Consider the following 17,867-nt stretch of genomic DNA (forward strand, 5'->3'; position numbering starts at 1 on the left):
CCCGCGCTTCCACTCCCCTCGCGACCACAGTTGTCAGACACCACTTCCAGAGACCACTTGCAGTCTCACTCCTTCCCCGCTCGGCTTCCTGCCCGCCCGCTCAGCCGCCCCAGCCCGCCACTGCATTCCCAGCCACGCATGCGTTGCCCAGTGCACCAGGCGTGGCCCCGAGCTTATATTGAGACTCGGGATTATTTTAGATCGGGCGCGTGATGTGTGTGGCGGCGGGCGGCGAGGGACGAGGGGCGGCCCAGGCACCTGTCACGCGCGGCTCGGGAAGCAGGACATGGGGCACCGCTCGGGGAGAGAGAGAGAGAGAGAGAGAGAGAGAGAGAGAGAGAGAGAGAGAGAGAGAGAGAGAGAGAGAGAGATCAGAATAAATGAACACCACTGTCGTAAAAGAGGTGGCGTGTCTGTTCTTATTCATGTCACGTCACTAGGATACTGTGGTGAATCTCGCTTCAGTCATTACATCACACTGCCTTTGTCTGTAGTGAAGACAGGCTAAATTTACAGCCAGCATTAACAAGTGTGTGCTCCATGTAAGCATAACCGTTACTAAATTACGGGAATTACTGTAAACGAATGGCAACAAGAAGCAAAATTCATTAATAAAAAATAGTGTAATTAATCCTAATATTTGAACTTACCCTTTCCTAATCCTTCCTGGTTGTGGTAGTATTACTAGTAGGAGCAGTCATGTTTTCCTATACACCGCGTTAATCTGCTACACCACTCTGCTCCTTGTTCTGTTGTCTGTGAGTGTCTGTCTTTCTCCCCATCTGTTGTGCCTGGCTGAGGCCTCCTCCACTAACTAAAAACGTAATGACAAAATATAATCATATATGTTTAACTGGTATATCTTTCTACTGCACAAACTTAAAAGTGTAAACTAAAATATGCGTCATCATCTTTAAAGATAAATCAACAACATAAAGGTTGAAATGCTAAAATGCATCAATATAGCATAACATCAGACTACACCCACTAATGCATCACAACCTAGCTGAGACTCCTTAATTATCTATGTGCATACTGTTGTTAACCACTATGCTAGTGTTGAAACAAGCATAACTATGTGCCCTTAAAGTGCACAGGATATTATATCATATGTAGAGAGGGTTATTGATTAATAAAAGGTGATCATATCAAATAGAATGTGGATCTGACAATAAGCTAGGAGAGAGAGAGAGAGAGAGAGAGAGAGAGAGAGAGAGAGAGAGAGAGAGAGAGAGAGAGAGAGAGAGAGAGAGAGAGAGAGAGAGAGAGAGAGAGAGAGAGAGAGAGAGAGAGAGAGAGAGAGAGAGAGAGAGAGAGAGAGAGAGAGAGAGAGAGAGAGAGAGAGAGAGAGAGAGAGAGAGAGAGAGAGAGAGAGAGAGAGAGAGAGAGAGAGAGAGAGAGAGAGAGAGAGAGAGAGAGAGAGAGAGAGAGAGAGAGAGAGAGAGAGAGAGAGAGAGAGAGAGAGAGAGAGAGAGAGAGAGAGAGAGAGAGAGAATTAAGTAAGGATTTAAAAAGAAGAGCTTCAGAAGAGTATTAGCATTGGAGATAATTGGAAAACTAGTGGAAAAACTGGAGAAAACATAAGAAGGATGAATCAGGGAAGGGATCATCTAAGACTGCAAAAAGTAAGGAAAACTTGTAAGCCATCTAACCACATAGGAAAAATAAGGACATTACATAAAATGGTGATAATGATGATGATGATGCTGATAATAAGCTAATACCATGAGGTCAATCCAGACACACACTAATAATGACATATATATATTTCCGAGGAATAAACTATGATATAAACAACAGTCGTTCAAATGCCAGTGAACACATTTAAGTACATGTCTTACTATTTCATAGAATCAACAGGTAAACAGGGGTTATATACCTGGCCAACGACTAGTGCTGGAATATAACAAGGCCTGTCTTGGCCCTGACACCTGGCACATCCCTGGGAGGTCAGGTCAGGTCATGTCATTGTCATTCTGTTGTCACTTAATAATAGCAAATTATTAACTAACATAACATCTGGAGATGGTAAATGAACTTAAGAAATACAAAGTTATGCGTTATGAATCTATAGTATATCATAACAGAGTAACTTATGGCTTCCAAAGATAAGATAAATACATACAATAAAATAATATATCTGGATTACAATAGATAAAATATTCCAGCAAGATAAAACATAAACAGAATAATACACTTGGATTGCAGTAAACTAAAACATGTCTCAAAGTTAACCATTTTTAAAAAGCATCGACACAAACACAATCAAGCATTTTGACAACAATTTTATAAAAACTAATTTTGTATATAACAACAAACAATACAAATAAACATGACCCAACAAATCACACCATAATGACCAAGGATGACCTGCTCCCCACACACACACACACACACACACACACACACACACACACACACACACACACAGTACTCCACATCACTGAAATTGTCATACACACACACCCATTCTCACAAAAACGTAACACATACTCCACTTACAAATTTGTTAAACATATCTCACTGTCTCACTCTCTCACAGACAGGCTCCTGACTGAGACCTAAAGCTCAAAACTGACACAGAAGTAGCATTTGTCTTTCCAAACACTTTAAGAGAATCAAGTGCACCACAGAATCAAGCTATATAAGAACTGCACATAACACACTCAGCCTCTTCACTAAGGTAAGATGTACAACATAGTAATCAGTATAGTAACTTATCCTAGTAAAGCTTGGTAGTTCATAGATAATAGTACAGTACATACTGGTAACATATGGGTTGTGTTACACCATGTTTGCCCATGCAAGCCTTAGAATAACATTACCACAGCCATCACACTAATGCAGCAAAATTCTTTCATTCCTACCATCCCAATACCCTTTCCTTTCCACCTTGATCATTATTATCACTCTAATACTCAAAATCCCATTCCATCCCATCTTGACCTAATGCAGCAACACCCTTCCCTTCCCACCCTGGTTGTCAGTCAGTTATGAAAACAAGGAAGACAGAGGGTTACTTAACTGCTCAAAGTTCTTGTCGTGTTTCATTTCAAGGCTGCCATTCAAGTGGTAACATTTTCCCCTCCACCAGCTCCCAACACTGCTCTCTCCTACACTGGCAGTGACAGGGAGTGGGTGAAGGGCTGAGCTTGCACAAGACTGTGGTGGAGAAACTGTTGCATATTCATTACCTTAACTCACTAAGATGATGCTACGCAAGATTAAGATGCATCATAGCACTCATATTGTAAAAATATTTAAAAAGCTTTGCAATTTAAGATTCAGATATGTATATTTTCTATTAAAAACATTTTGAATAAAGCAAGCCAGTGCATATAGTTACAATAAGCAACAGAATTGTCATAAAAAATAATGTTATTATGAAAAGAAATGGCCAGCCTCATACAAGAGTGAAATTTCTAAGATGAGCTCTATTCAATTACTACTTTTCACTTATAACTTAATACTAAAAGTTGTAAATTGTACTAGTCTTCCATGGCACTGTTAAGAACAAAAACCATATCAAAGTAGGAGTTCAATATCACTCTAATGAACCAAGACAAGTGCAAACACTTGCCACATTGACATCTTGCTGATCGTGAATCTGAGATTAATTAAATGTACAAATTGCTCCTCACCTCTCTCTCTCTCTCTCTCTCTCTCTCTCTCTCTCTCTCTCTCTCTCTCTCTCTCTCTCTCTCTCTCTCTCTCTCTCTCTCTCTCTCGCCATACCATTCACTGAAGTGAGAATTTACTATTTCTATTACAAGTACTTAGTGCATACACTCTACAGTCAGCTTCACCCATTTATGACATCTGTATTATTCATTTCACCATGCTGGCATGAAATGATGTGATATGAATTGAATTTTATTTACTTATGAAATGAGATGAAAGTCATGACTGCCTTCTTTTAAAGTATTCTATGTACTCTTGATTTTATGACAAGCTGGAAGAACACTGTTGTTATATTCCCCATACACTGTGAAAGGCAAGTAAAAGGGGTAGGGCAAGGGGACTGGGAATCCCTTCCTCTGATTTTCAGTTCCAACAATAATACAAGATGCCTGGGCTTGATATAAAGATACAGACACAGAATACTAAAATAGAATACTTTTATCCCATTCATTAGGTAATGAAATACCTGATATGAGATTAATGAAAATCCAAGAATGTACAAAGCAGTTTCAACCCTTTTTTTTTGTGTCTCCAGGCAGTTCATCTACAGTACACATACTATGTCCATAGAGGCATACATACTCGTAGTGCAGACTCTCTACATACAATTACCTAAATATTATTGCAACATATTGCTGACCAAACTCTGCCAAACAAAATCTGCCAAACACACTGCCATTTTAACTCCTCTCTTGTACTGACAAACTTCAGATTAATAATTGAATTTTGTTGATAGATTTTTCTTAAAACATGTAATGATGTAAGTATTTTAACAAACAGATGTATAAATTATAAAACATTTAAACAATAAGACTTTTATCAGTAAGATTATGAAAACTTGCAAACACAAAAGCAGCAAAAATTATACAATGTCTAATGATACAACCTCTGTCAGCATGTATATCAGTATAGAGTGGAACAACATGCTGTTACTATATGGATAATGCAAAGACAGCCCTCCACCACCAGCCTGCCTTTGAAACAGCCTTCATTGTGTCCTGGCATGCTCCCTCATCACATGCTGCAGTGTCTACACGATCACCAGTGTAATGGATTAACAATCTTGAGGCTAAACGGTTATAAGATTACAAGTCCTGTTTCCTATTCTAGGATTTCTTTAGACTAGTGAATCTAAGGGTATTGTCCAGCTCCAAACCATGAAGAACTGATGTAATTGTCCAATGTGGCAATTGCCACTCATCCTATTTAAATATAAGCAAACTTTAGCTCCCCCATTATAGACCATATTGATCACTGCCTGCTGTCCTCCTCAGGACACAGCACTGCCACTCACTGACTCCAAGAAGGCACTTCCCCAGCTGCCAAAGTGCAAAAACTTTAAAGTATCTGATTTGTTACCACATAAATCTATCTGCTCTTATTCATAGACTCAGTCACAAGGAAACTCTGGTTTACAAATGAACAATACCCTTGAATGTTCTTGTGAGAAACATCAAACTGTACTAGAGCCTATCTGGCAAAGGAGTAGTAGTGATAGACTATAAGTGATGAGTTGATTAACTGATACCTGAAAATCAGACCTTTGTAAGTAAATAACCATATCTGATACAAATCAGAATAAATGAATAATTAATTTATGTTTGTGAACACATACACACGTCAAAACCTATATGGTGCAAGAAATTTACACTGTAAGGAAAATCACCCTGATAATTTGACATAGTACTGTAAATACAAGTAATTCAATGATGAATTAAGCTACATTCATGTAGTGCCCATTTAACAATACTACATGCTTGTATTTCCTCAGACAACAATCCACACATGAAAAGCAGATAGTTCATGAATATGGATGAATAAATGAATGCATGAATAAATGAATGAATGAATAAATAAATAAATAAAAATAAAAAAAGTTATTCCAGTACATAGATAGATTATTATCATTGCATTATCATACTTTTCTTCTGTCAGTGTGAAGAAAATGTTTAGCTGAAACACCAGGAGATAACCCAAAGAGGCTGGTGAGCTCACTGCTAGTCTTCAATACTGGCTTTACAATGATCAACACAGAAAAGAGTCAATGTAACAGTTAATATGTCTTAAAACTCGCCATGAATGTAAAGCCAAATGCCACATGGCCACTGACAGGTTATGGAAGGTACATATCTTTTAGGGTAACTGAGTATTAAGTAGCTTTGGTTAGGGTTGCTGCCTTCAAAATTAGGTTATAGTCACAATTTCTAACACAAAACATCCTATGAGTGTTGCAATGTAGCTCAAAATGTGAAGAAAAAACAAATCTTTGAAGTCCAATACCTCCCTCTTGGTTGACAGATCCACAATGACAGCCACACACACACACACACACATACACACACACCCCACAATGAAGATGGCTCCTGTGCTAATAGCCACACATCTTCACCACACTACAAAGGTGGCAAGCTCACCACACATCCCACACCACTCTTTAAAGAACTAGTAGCCACACAGCCACACCTCATTACAAAAAAACCCCCCAAACCATGACTAAAACATTTTCCTGTCCACAGAATTAAATGTCAGTGTGTAAATGAACTCAAAATCTATAATAGTTCAAATGGACTCAGTAATCTATCAATATCATTTTTCCGTCTGTATAATCGTCAGTGTTTCGTGTAAATTAACTCAAAAGTCAATAACCTTTATTGATGATGTTCAGAATTAAGGTAAAAATGAACAGATAGCATATACATTAGAAGAGAATAAAAAGAAATGAATGTTCCATATATATTAGTGCTTGTTGGTGAATACAATCATAAAATATACTGTACCTCAATAACAAATATCCCTGCTAGATAATCTATTATGTTCTTTTCCATGTCTTATTTACTTTACTGCCACCTCCCATTATCATAACAATCATGCTTATCATCCCCTTTATCCTCATTCTCCTCAAATGTCAACAGTCAACACCATAAAAATTAAATGAGGGGTTACTGAAGGATTAAGGGAATCAGTCTGAGGCACTACAGTCATATCATTAAGAGATATATGCACCATATTTCTGTGTAAATTCAACAACACTTCTTACATGAAACGGTGCAACAAGAAATCCCTACAGTTCCGACACTCTACAAATAAATCAAGAAGCAATAAATTAGTACACAAACCTCTCATTTTAAAGAAATACCTTCAATAAAATCAAATCCTGCAAATAACACACATTGCTGCCTTAAAACAATATATACTAAATACTACTCAATACTAACAATGTTATACCTGAAAAAAATGTTCATCTTATATAAATTTGAATGATACCTTGTACATCTGTACTGCACAAGAAGCAAGACCTGTTGAGACACCTGCCCACACTGCCCAAGATATGCAAGTGGTTGTCAGTAAACAGTTACTCTGGATATGCAAGTCATGAACAATTAAGACCTTCCACTTATCAGACAATGAAAAATTTAAGAAAACAGTAAGGAGACAGTAAAAGACAGTTGACCTACATAAATGTGTACAGCTGCATCAAGTAGTGATATCTCAGTCCACAGAAACTCATGCCTATAATACGAATACAAATCATTAAGTAAACTGCTTTAGCACAACAATATGACATCAATACTTTGAAAAACTGTACAGTCATGGTTAGATGTTGAGAAACCTTCTCCACTCATTCCCACTATTTTGCATTTCTCTGTCAATATTAAGTCCTCTTATTTGGTGAGCTGCTTATTCTAGAATTTGTAAGACTATCAAGAGGTCAAAGGACCTAAGACTGAGGTGAAATACAAAACTAAATGAAAGTGAATCTGTGAAGTTACTCAAGTATTGCCTATGATTGTACATAAAGAAAAAGACAACTTCACCCATTCCCCACAGCACACTAGGATATCAGGACAAGTGACAGCACAGACCCACACTCTTTCCTGACAGCCCACAACCCTAACAAGGCAGGAGTGAAGTCATCCCCAGTGTACATGAGAACAGCTCCCTGGAGTGCAGTGTGTCAGCACTCAACAGGTTCCCTCATCATTCAGTGGTCCACACTCACAATGGAAGTACTCCCTATGTTACTTAGTGCTACCGGACATGCCTGCCAACACAAGATGCTCACAGACAAAGGGTACACTTGCTAAGAAAATGTAATGCTTTAACTACATGATGAAACAACAAAAAACAACATATTTACTTCCAATATAATATCGATAATTGGATAAAACAATGAAAACAATACTGTAAAATAAAGACTATATTCAAATTAATATAATAATAACTATAACAACAAATTATAAAAAAAACGCTCCTGCTTAACTATGTCCCTGTAGACAAGTTCCTGTGCTGTATGAGGTATGAAATATCTTATATGTCAAACAACACACAAGATCCACATAGGAGCAATTGAGAACAGTCCTAGGAGTCAGGCAGGCAGGCAGGCAGGCCTTCTGTGTCACTCAGCATTATTTCCAATACATGAAAACTGATATATGTAGCTTTGTGCAGTGTTGGTGCCAAACAATGAGGCCACATCAGTCATTATATATATATATATATATATATATATATATATATATATATATATATATATATATATATATATATATATATATATATATATATATATATATATATATATATATATATATATATATATATATATATATATATATATATATATATATATATATATATATATATATATATATATATATATATATATATATATAAAATTCATTAATCATAACACTTGTATAGCCATTTCAATAAATTATCATAATAAGAACTTTACATCAAACATAAATAAAAAGAAAACAGATCAAATCAATCTGGAACTCTACAACAGATGAGGTTTCAAATAGCATAAAATAATACACCCTGAGAGCACTCACCCAGCTCCCTATGACTGAGGGAGGGCAGGGAAGGGGTCACTCATGCCCAGGTAACAGCTGTATTTGCCCGAGTAGTACAGTACACGGTACATTCCTGCCTCTTGGAGCAATTCGTCATTGAACATAAACTGAAGGGAGAGAGAATGAAACAATGATGATGGTGGTGATGATGATAGGTGGGAGAAAAAACATGTCAGTGAAAATGATGGTGATGTAAAGGGAGAATCTGATGCACCATTCTTCTAAAGACTAGCACATCATTTTCTATAAGTATAAAGATTACAATAGAACCTCCATAACTTGGCATAACAAGGCCAAAAGCCTTTGCCAACTTATCAAAACTCCAATTCATGTGAAATATCACTAGAAATCATTGGAAACACACTGACTCATAACAAGGATAAGGAAAAGAGATAGAGACTAGAGGTAAGTTGACAGATTTCAAAGAACATATATAGAAAAAAATTGCATTACAGGTAAACAACTATTTGACAATAGTAACATTGAGACACCAAAAAGAAATATTATGTACTGTACAGTTTTTGGAAGAAGAGACAGAAAAAGTATATGAAAATTAATGTGATATTTGAGAGAAACAAAAGAGAGTAGAAAGCAAAAAGAAACAGTAAACAAGACTGAATCGAGAAAGTGTCACTGCAAGGACTAAACTTCCCAATCTTCAACCAGAACCAGCATAACCTGCACAACAAGTAGTAGTGCACAACTTATGCCAAATTTGGTCTGGTTTGCCTCAGTCTAGTCAGCATGGTGCCAACACACTAAATTTTTTTTTCAGAAATCACCTTTTTAGACTATTTCTTTTTTATTGGATATTTTGTTACCTTGCCAACTTAATAAAATTCCAATTTGTAGAATACTAACTTATGGATGTTATTGTATATCAGAGCCCTTAACAATAAATTTCATTATTTTCCCTGGTCTTAGTGTGAAAAGTATGGATATGTGTGCAACCTTCATTTATGCCTTTCTCACCCTGTACCTGTCTGCAGTAAGACAACAGGTTCCCACTTACCTCATAATTGTGTGGCTGTGGGCTCCCTGGTGGCATCTGTGGCAAGTACATGTAGATCACGTACTGGTGCACCGAGGTGAAGTCAACCTGTGGAATACAAGGCCATCACACACCACCCACCTACACACACACACACACACACACTGTAATAACCATGGTCTGAAGTTGAGCACCCTACTCCCTTTTCTGTGTTAGTTTTTCCCTATCTCATGTCTTCTGATCTGCTAAGAATCTATCAATTGTCAGGTTTTGTAAGATTGTCAGCAAGTCAGAAAATTGGAGACTGAAGGAAAATACTAAACAGTGGAAGTGAGCACACCAGGTCACCTCAATTCTTACCTCCAATGTAGAAGGATAAGCAAAAGCCTTCTAAATGATTACTTGTGGCCTGACTGGTAATGTGTTGGACAGCTGATATGGATTCAAGCCTCAGCAAGAGTGCTCCTCACAACAAATTTATCTCACCTATGGATGTTTCTCAGCATTTCCTTGATGCTCCAAAGCTGAGCACCACAACCCCACCTAACCAGTGCACTTATACTTGGCCTTCATTCACAAGATCACAAGATAGTATGATAAATAACTAAAGACAAGACAAATATACGTATATATGTTACTCACTGCATTTCATGGCACAATAGATAAGTAAAAACTAACATAAAAAGTGACTATACCACCTTACTTTACTAGGTAACAAAATCAAGTCAGTTTTTTTCATGCTAGAACAGACCATTTCCAAAACACAAGACACATCATATTAAAAAAAATCAATGCATGATTCCTGTTCAACCTAAATAACTAAAGACAATTACTTTCTTCATAATACATGTTACATTAGAAGAAATTATTCAAATATATACAAAATCATAGAAAGGTTCCTGGCAATAGAATAAACAGCAGATTATAAGAGAAAACTGATTCAGATGAAAACAACATATGGATTCCTGAAGAAGAAATAGTGTTATTATGTGCTAAAGAGGCACAGTGTGAGCAGAGTACCTTATAGACGGCAATGTAGTCAGCAGGGGAAGTGACCACATCAGAGTCGAGGGTGAACTTCACCAGACCACCTTCACCAATCACCCATGAAACTGGCTGCTCAAAGTGGATGCAGCGCTCCTCATGGTTGGCAAACATCTGTGCCAGAGGATAAATCAGAAACTAACAGAGGGTACATATGTGCCTTCCAATTTAAATAATGTGTAAGAAGTTGAAGCAAATGCTGAAACAATACTATTATCATCATCTGTGAGCTAGATGTAATGATTGTGGTTAGTAGTTATCTCCAATAGAGAATAAATTAAGAACAGAGTGCATCATGAGGAAATAATGCTAAACCACAGAGTGAAGTATCAAAATAATAATAAAAAACAAAAAGGGCAACATGTACACTTTTGTCATGTGAAAAACACAAAATTTACTATCATAGAATCTCCTTAAGTTGTCAATAAAAGATAAGCCAGCATGGTGCCTCTCTATATATTTTACATACCAAGCTGGCAATCCCACACAGGGCAACCAAGGGGTGGTGCAAAAAAAAATAAAAATAAAAAATAAATAAATAAATAAATAAATAAATAAATAAATAAATAAAATAAAATAAAAATATTGCAGAAAATATCACCTTTTGGGAACATTTTTCAAATTAAACATTTTGTTGCCTTAAGTGGAATTCCAAAGTGGAATTCCAAACTTAATAAAATTCCAACTTATAAAATCTTTTAATGTTTTGAAAAGTAAAGAATTATTGATTATTATGTATACATCAGATTAATAAAAGGGAAAATAAGAAAATCCTCATTATGTATAAAAAATAAATACAAAGTAAATCACAAGCATTATATAATCAAACAAACAAAATGGCACCATAAAAAATAACAAATAATAAAAAAAAAGTAGACACAAAAAAGCATCATGGAAAGAGGACAACACAAGCCCATACATATAAGCTCACCAACTATCTATGGAATGAAAGTTAATGCAAAACAGTTTCTGAATAAACCCTTACACAATCACATGTTTTCTCCATGACACACTAATTCCCGCAGGACAAATACTCAACAAAACAAACACACACCTTGATCTTGTAATGAGCTCGGACTGGCCTGTGGTCGGACTGCCTGTATTCGTGAGCAGCCTCATAGGTCGTCTGCTCCACCCCAAGCTTCACATTCTCATAGGCGTCAACATGGACCTGATGGAGGATGCGGTCTGTCCATGCCGGCCGCCGTCTGTTGATTAGGAACATTATGAGGCTGTCCATCAAGCATTCCTCCTCATGCTCAGCTTCACTGTCATAATGATCTGAGCCACGAAGAACTCATGAACATGATACCACAGCCAATGATTGATACTCTCACTCACTGACTGGTCTACATATTTCTATTTTCTCTTAAGAATATATCTCCTTTATTCCCACCAAAATGACTAATTGTAAGAAGCCAGATTATTCATATTTGGATAATCCAGTGCCTTGTGTAATCAAGGGGGCTTTAGTAGAAATATATTAGTTTGCTATACATTTCCAATCAAGACAGGAATACATTGACCAATCAATGTATAAGGACACCATTCAGTGGCAGCCTAACTGAAGCTCCCTTATGATGGCACTCTTGCACATACATGGTTTATTTTTGCTCAGACATCTCATCCCATTTTGTAAATATTATTCTATCTATATTTCTCACCTTTTATGCTCACTTAAAATTCAGCAAGACAAGCCTGCTACTCACGTCAAATCATATTCCTGAGTGTCTTCCAGGTACTTGTACGTGGGAGGGAAGGTGAGCGGTCCCTCAATGAACATGGAGAAGGCATCACCACTCTTCTGTGCCTGCTTCAGCTCATCCACATCAGCCAAGGCTGACCAGTTGTTGTCTGTGATGAACTTTGCAATGCCTTCTGTGGTCATGTGTCCCTCAAACCGGAAGTTCATGTCCCCAAGCCAGAAGACATAACTAACAGGGAACAAAAATATGAGGAAAGGGTAATACAAGCTTGTGCATATTAATATTTGATCCTAAACTATCCACAAGACTCTTCCTTTTCACCAGGGACCATCAGGGCTACAAGTGTGAATGATGTGTGTATGAGTGAGTGGTGTTTTGCCTGTGAGAGACTGCCGGACTGATATATTTTAAGACAGACATGAAATGCGCATGTCTTTTCATGGGGTGTCGGGGTGAGGTGTTTCCAGTTAACTGCTCCAATATGTGGTAGTAAAACATTATCCCATTGGTGGTTATTATGTGTCTGAGTGTGATTTATTGCATAATTGTTTACCTGTCACTGTTTACCTGTTGCTGTTACAATATAATATCAATCATTAAATCTTTACTACTACATAGAGACACTCACTCATGATAGAGAATGTTGCTGGTCTCCTGAACAGGGAACTGAGTGCCGTCCACTATGGCATTGAAGTGGTCAACTCGCTCCTTGTAGCCAGCATCATGTGGAGCCAAATGGCAATTTACCACACACACTGAACACCCATACAGGGAGAATCTGATGCTGGTGGCCCCCTTGTTACCCTGTGGGTGAGACAGACCAGAAAAAATGTCACAGATCTCTCTCCCAAGTTTTCTCCAGTTATTTTTAAATATTATTTTTTTTGTGTCTGTTTGTGCATGTGATGTCTTTGATTGTTGCACTCTCTCTCCCTCACAGAACCACAACAATAGCCACCATACCCATAGTCCTCCAAAGCCAGTCCTGACAACACAGGTGTGGATGTCCCTCAGATGGGGCAGGTGGTGCCTCTTCACAAAGATGTTGGTCACAATGCCCTGGAGCCTCTCACCGGTCACTCGCACATAGTTGTGTGGCCCAACCACTTCTCTGAGAGCATTGGTCCATGGTTCCTCAAACAGCGCATCCATTATCACATTCTGAGGCTGTGATTTCACCTCCTGCAGCCTGTCAATATGGTTTTATTTGACTTATAAATATATAAAGTTATGGGGTTTGTTGCACTTTAGTTACAAATTGATCATACTATAAGTGCTAAAAAAACAAAATGATGCAGTATTGGCCATTGTTACAAGAGAGTGCTACCTCTCCTATCAAGAAACTGCCATGTGCCAAAATCAAACTTGCAGACATAAGAGCTTTTGAAACTGTGCTCTAAACTTGCACCAGGCCATTCTATTAAGCCTGAAGGGGGAACCACAGCAGTACAAGGGTTGGCAGTTATTAGTCTAGCACAGAGTGATGTACCCAATGATGTAGATGTCCGGAAGAGCAGCATCCAGACCTCGCTTGATGACAGGACCCTTGCTCACCCCTAACAGGGAATGCAGGTCTTGGTCGGGCCAAGTTGTCTCCACATTCCAGGTGTAGCAGGCCACTCTGCATCAACAAGGAAAGTTAGAGTACTGTACCAGACTGGAGCAAAGTGGTAAATAATAATAATAATAATAATAATAATAATAATAATAATAATAATAATAATAATAATAATAATAATAATAATAATAATAATCACCATCATCATTAATCTACCCATCTATATATATATATCTGCAATCCCACATAGGGTGGCCCACACAATGCACCACACACTCACACATACATTATTCACAGTCTTGGCCCCGTCAGCCCCGGGAGAGAGCTTAGACGCAACACAAGTGGACACATGCTTCCACAGCAAGGCCTGACAAAATACAGTGGCTTACCCCCACCCCTTCATAAAGAGACAGTTTCCTACCCCATACCTACTCCAATCCTTACACCTGTGATTCTCAAACTGTGCGCCACGATGCAGAAGTGCACCGCGACAAGTGTGCCGCATAATTTTAATGGACAGGTAAACACTACACTGACTGTGAAGTTGGTGCGCTGTCATAGTCTAAGATATATCAATAGTGCGTCACGAAGTAATAAAGTTTAGACCATAGGAGATGTAGGATACTTCCTACAGAGTGCCCCACTCCCTAACTGGGTCCATAAGCCAATGGGCCCTGTCAGATACACCACACCACCTCCTAATAATAATAATAATAATAATAATAATAATAATAATAATAATAATAATAATAATAATAATAATAATAATAATAATAATAATCTACCTATCTATATACCAGGCTGGCAATCCCACACAAGGTGGCTCAGAATATTTTCTCCTTTGTCTCAGGACACACAGCAGCAGGCCAGCACTTACTTTATGGTCTCCATGTCTGGTGTTCCTTGTCACAGCAAGTGTGTTATGTGAATCTGGTGAGAGACGGAGTGTATTTAGTAAGTCTGGCAAACATGTACAACAAAGTTATTTAAATTGGTAAGAAAATGTAACCACCAGAATTAGAAATAAAATTTAATGATGTCTATCTCATCAAAACAAGGCTGTGGTAATTTAGCCAGTTACAATGAAATAGATGCTAAGGCTATTTAGCAAACACTCATGCTGACTGGTTCATCATGATGTCATGACTTGACTGCACATGCAAGCTACTGCTTCACCTGGTGGATGAATGTTCCTTCCTAAAACCATCCATTCTCAAACCATTTGCAGGATTATTGAACTTACCAACTAACTTCCAAATAAGGCCATCTGGCCTCCATGATTCCTGCCAGAATCAGTCTAATATAACTAACCTCTGTTTTTCATGCTCAAAATTTACTGGTGGAGTCACCAATGAGATATATCACCCACATAGCCAATCAATAAGTGTGAGCAACAATTAATTAGTTCTAAAATCTGTTTGGCCATGGCCAGCCATCAGATCTCCATTTAGACCAGCTACATAGGAGTGTTTCTGTGAGTATTTAACATGTGCATAGAAACGTGCCAATTCTCTGTCACCCCGTCAATGAGTGTTTTAGCTCCCATAGCCACTCACAGCCATCAAGGACACACCTACGTGCTGGCTTGCATATCTGTTCAGCACTGTGCAAATGTGCAGTGCATCATGTGCTCAGTCCCACTAAACTGCATTTTTTTTTTAGAAAGCACATTTTAAACACATGCACAAAAGCACTCAAGCACAGGGCTCCTCAGTGTGACAGGGTTGATGTCAGGCAGCATGATGTGCCAGAAGTGTGAAGGGACTCAGGGGCCAGGGTAAATGAGGTGGGTTAAGATAAATGCATGAACTGAGATTAGGCAAAAAGGATTCTAATCAGGGATCTTGTTCTTGTTCTTGGAATAAGCAAGTAATGACAGATGGTTCTATTTCTAAACATGCCAAGACTGGAGCTACTAACTATACACGACAGAAGATAAGTCCACTCAGGGATGCTGTAAGTAAAGAATAAGTACTTGAATAAGGCAGAACCTGTCAGGTAACACCGTGGTGTCTCCCACCATGCACAGGCCACTGAGCTAAGCAGTAACGCCAAGGTGACAATAACAAACTTTCACTAAACCACATCCCAGTAATTTCAGGGCTGAACAATCTTCCCTGATAGATCTGGATGGGTCTAGAATTATTGTACATGCTTTGAAAGATAACAAGGACGAGCATCGGGTACTACATTAGTTTCAAATACACGAGATAATTCACCAAATTTTTACCTCCTAATTATCTTTTACTGATAAATTCCAAAGTGTTTTGAATTACTACAGACACACTGGCAGGTAACAACGACAATAACATCACAGGTCCAAAGGTAAACAACCACTCCCGCGAGCTTAGCCTTCTTCCACACCTTGCCCATGACAGACAAGGTGAGTAACGAGTACCTGGGATGACACACCTCACCGCCTACTCACCACAGCACTACACATCACCCAGCACCGTGCCACGTGATCAATGATGACTCAAACGCTCCCCGACAAGTACTCACCGGCCCACACGCCCTCGGAAAGCCAGGCGGGAGATGCGGGCAGCGAGGCAGTAAACAACACAGGTGACACTCAGCCCGTCACTCCCGTAGTAAACACGCCACCCTTGACACCCACGAGCCTATTACCTTTTGTACCAAACTGTTTATTTCACTAAGTTGTTGCTATTGTCAGCTAACATTTGAATTTATTTGTGATATCTGGGAGACTCTGGGGTTTTAGATAATTAGAATACTTCCTGGTCACTGTGTAACTTGAATATTAAAGTAAATACGTATTATTTTATATATGGTGAGAAACGAATTTATTTAACTGTTTCAGTTTATGCAGCGACCAATAGATACTTATGTTTATTTCTTATATTTGTAAGGTTCGAGTTTTTTTTCTAAGTAATGTGATGTAAAGTAACTATATAACACGGGTCATTTAACCAGTCTAAATCACACTGTAATTCTTACAGTTCACTAATGATATTTATAAAGTTTTCTGGATTATTAAACGAAGAGAAGCACAATAAATCTCTTCAAACATAAAGTAAGATAAAGTTTCGGAAAGCAAACACATTATCTATTACGTTATCGATGTGCCTATCATTCACACTACTGATATTAATGTTAACACAGCAATAATGGCAAAGTTACTGTGGCTTTAGTGAATGTTCTCGACTTTTTAGTGACTACCAGACTCACAGCGACTTGCATCTTCAAACATTTCATCTCATTCCCCTTTCCCTTCAAAAAACATCTTAAAGGTGCCTCTGCTCTTAATCTCCACACGCAAGTCACGCTGATATGTGACCAAAGTGGTGTTCAATATAACATGACCTAGAATCTCTCTCTCTCTCTCTCTCTCTCTCTCTCTCTCTCTCTCTCTCTCTCTCTCTCTCTCTCTCTCATAAACACCTAGCTCTATCTCTTTCCATCTCTCCTCTTCTCTCTTCGCTTTAATACACCAAACGTTAGCTAGAAGAGAGAACACGAAGAACGTATATCACAGCTACGAACGTATGCAAACGTATCGATAAGAAACACCATGTCAGATTCATTCATTCTCCCTATGCGCAGTTTCTTTCAGATTTACTTATTTCACTACAACAAAAACGTTTCCGAAAGCAGGAATGAGCGAAGGCAACAGAAAACGAGGTAGCAGGGAGGAATGGCAACACAAAGCAGAGAGAGAGACCATGTATGTGCTACTCTACCGAAGCTGAAGTACATCAACAGGTCTTCGTAATCTTTCCATCTATTCCCTCTTATGCTCCTCGCCGCAACATGACCATCACATTTCCCATGTTCTGACACACTTCTGGTCTCACCTTCACTACACTCAAAAGGCTCTAGTTGAAGTTACAAGGGTTCTTAAGGGTATTTTTACGGGAATACTGACAGATTAACACGATTTCTATATTATTAACAGGAGGGGCAGTCTTGAGAACCCTTCTAATCATCTCTGTGGCCTTTGAAAGTAGTGACGGTGAAAGAGCGAAGTGTTTCTGGATACAAGGCGATCCTACTGTGTGAACGACGAGACA

At 38.3% G+C, this 17,867-nt stretch overlaps 2 protein-coding genes across 13 annotated transcripts in view; both read right to left on the reverse strand.

Annotated features, from left to right (window-relative positions):
- Positions 1-8,159, reverse strand: part of LOC135113700 (uncharacterized) — an 87,511-nt gene extending 79,352 nt beyond the window's left edge. For 4 of the 8 annotated variants that reach the window (XM_064029208.1, XM_064029204.1, XM_064029205.1 and 1 more), the window contains exon 1: positions 1-220. This exon is cut by the window's left edge. The gene's annotated coding sequence lies outside the window, so the exon portion shown is untranslated. Of the gene's footprint in view, positions 224-650; positions 815-3,020 lie in introns of those variants that run through there. The other 4 variants (XM_064029207.1, XM_064029202.1, XM_064029203.1 and 1 more) reach the window with 3 other exon arrangements.
- A 194-nt stretch (positions 8,160-8,353) lies between these two features.
- LOC135113704 (phosphatidylinositol 4,5-bisphosphate 5-phosphatase A-like) overlaps positions 8,354-17,867 on the reverse strand; it is a 38,877-nt gene continuing 29,363 nt past the window's right edge. Inside the window, exons 1-11 of one of the 5 annotated variants that reach the window (XM_064029219.1) lie at positions 16,339-16,404; positions 15,757-15,790; positions 14,714-14,766; positions 13,768-13,899; positions 13,242-13,467; positions 12,907-13,082; positions 12,282-12,506; positions 11,627-11,780; positions 10,549-10,686; positions 9,550-9,636; positions 8,354-8,644 (exon numbers count right to left, since the gene is read on the reverse strand). In XM_064029219.1, the coding sequence (XP_063885289.1) occupies positions 8,525-8,644; positions 9,550-9,636; positions 10,549-10,686; positions 11,627-11,780; positions 12,282-12,506; positions 12,907-13,082; positions 13,242-13,467; positions 13,768-13,899; positions 14,714-14,727 (1,272 nt within the window). In that variant the 5' untranslated portion in view covers positions 14,728-14,766; positions 15,757-15,790; positions 16,339-16,404 and the 3' untranslated portion in view covers positions 8,354-8,524. The other 4 variants (XM_064029220.1, XM_064029218.1, XM_064029217.1 and 1 more) reach the window with 4 other exon arrangements.

The sequence above is a fragment of the Scylla paramamosain genome, chromosome 26 (assembly GCF_035594125.1).
Source record: "Scylla paramamosain isolate STU-SP2022 chromosome 26, ASM3559412v1, whole genome shotgun sequence".
NCBI classification, from domain to species: Eukaryota; Metazoa; Arthropoda; class Malacostraca; order Decapoda; family Portunidae; genus Scylla; species Scylla paramamosain.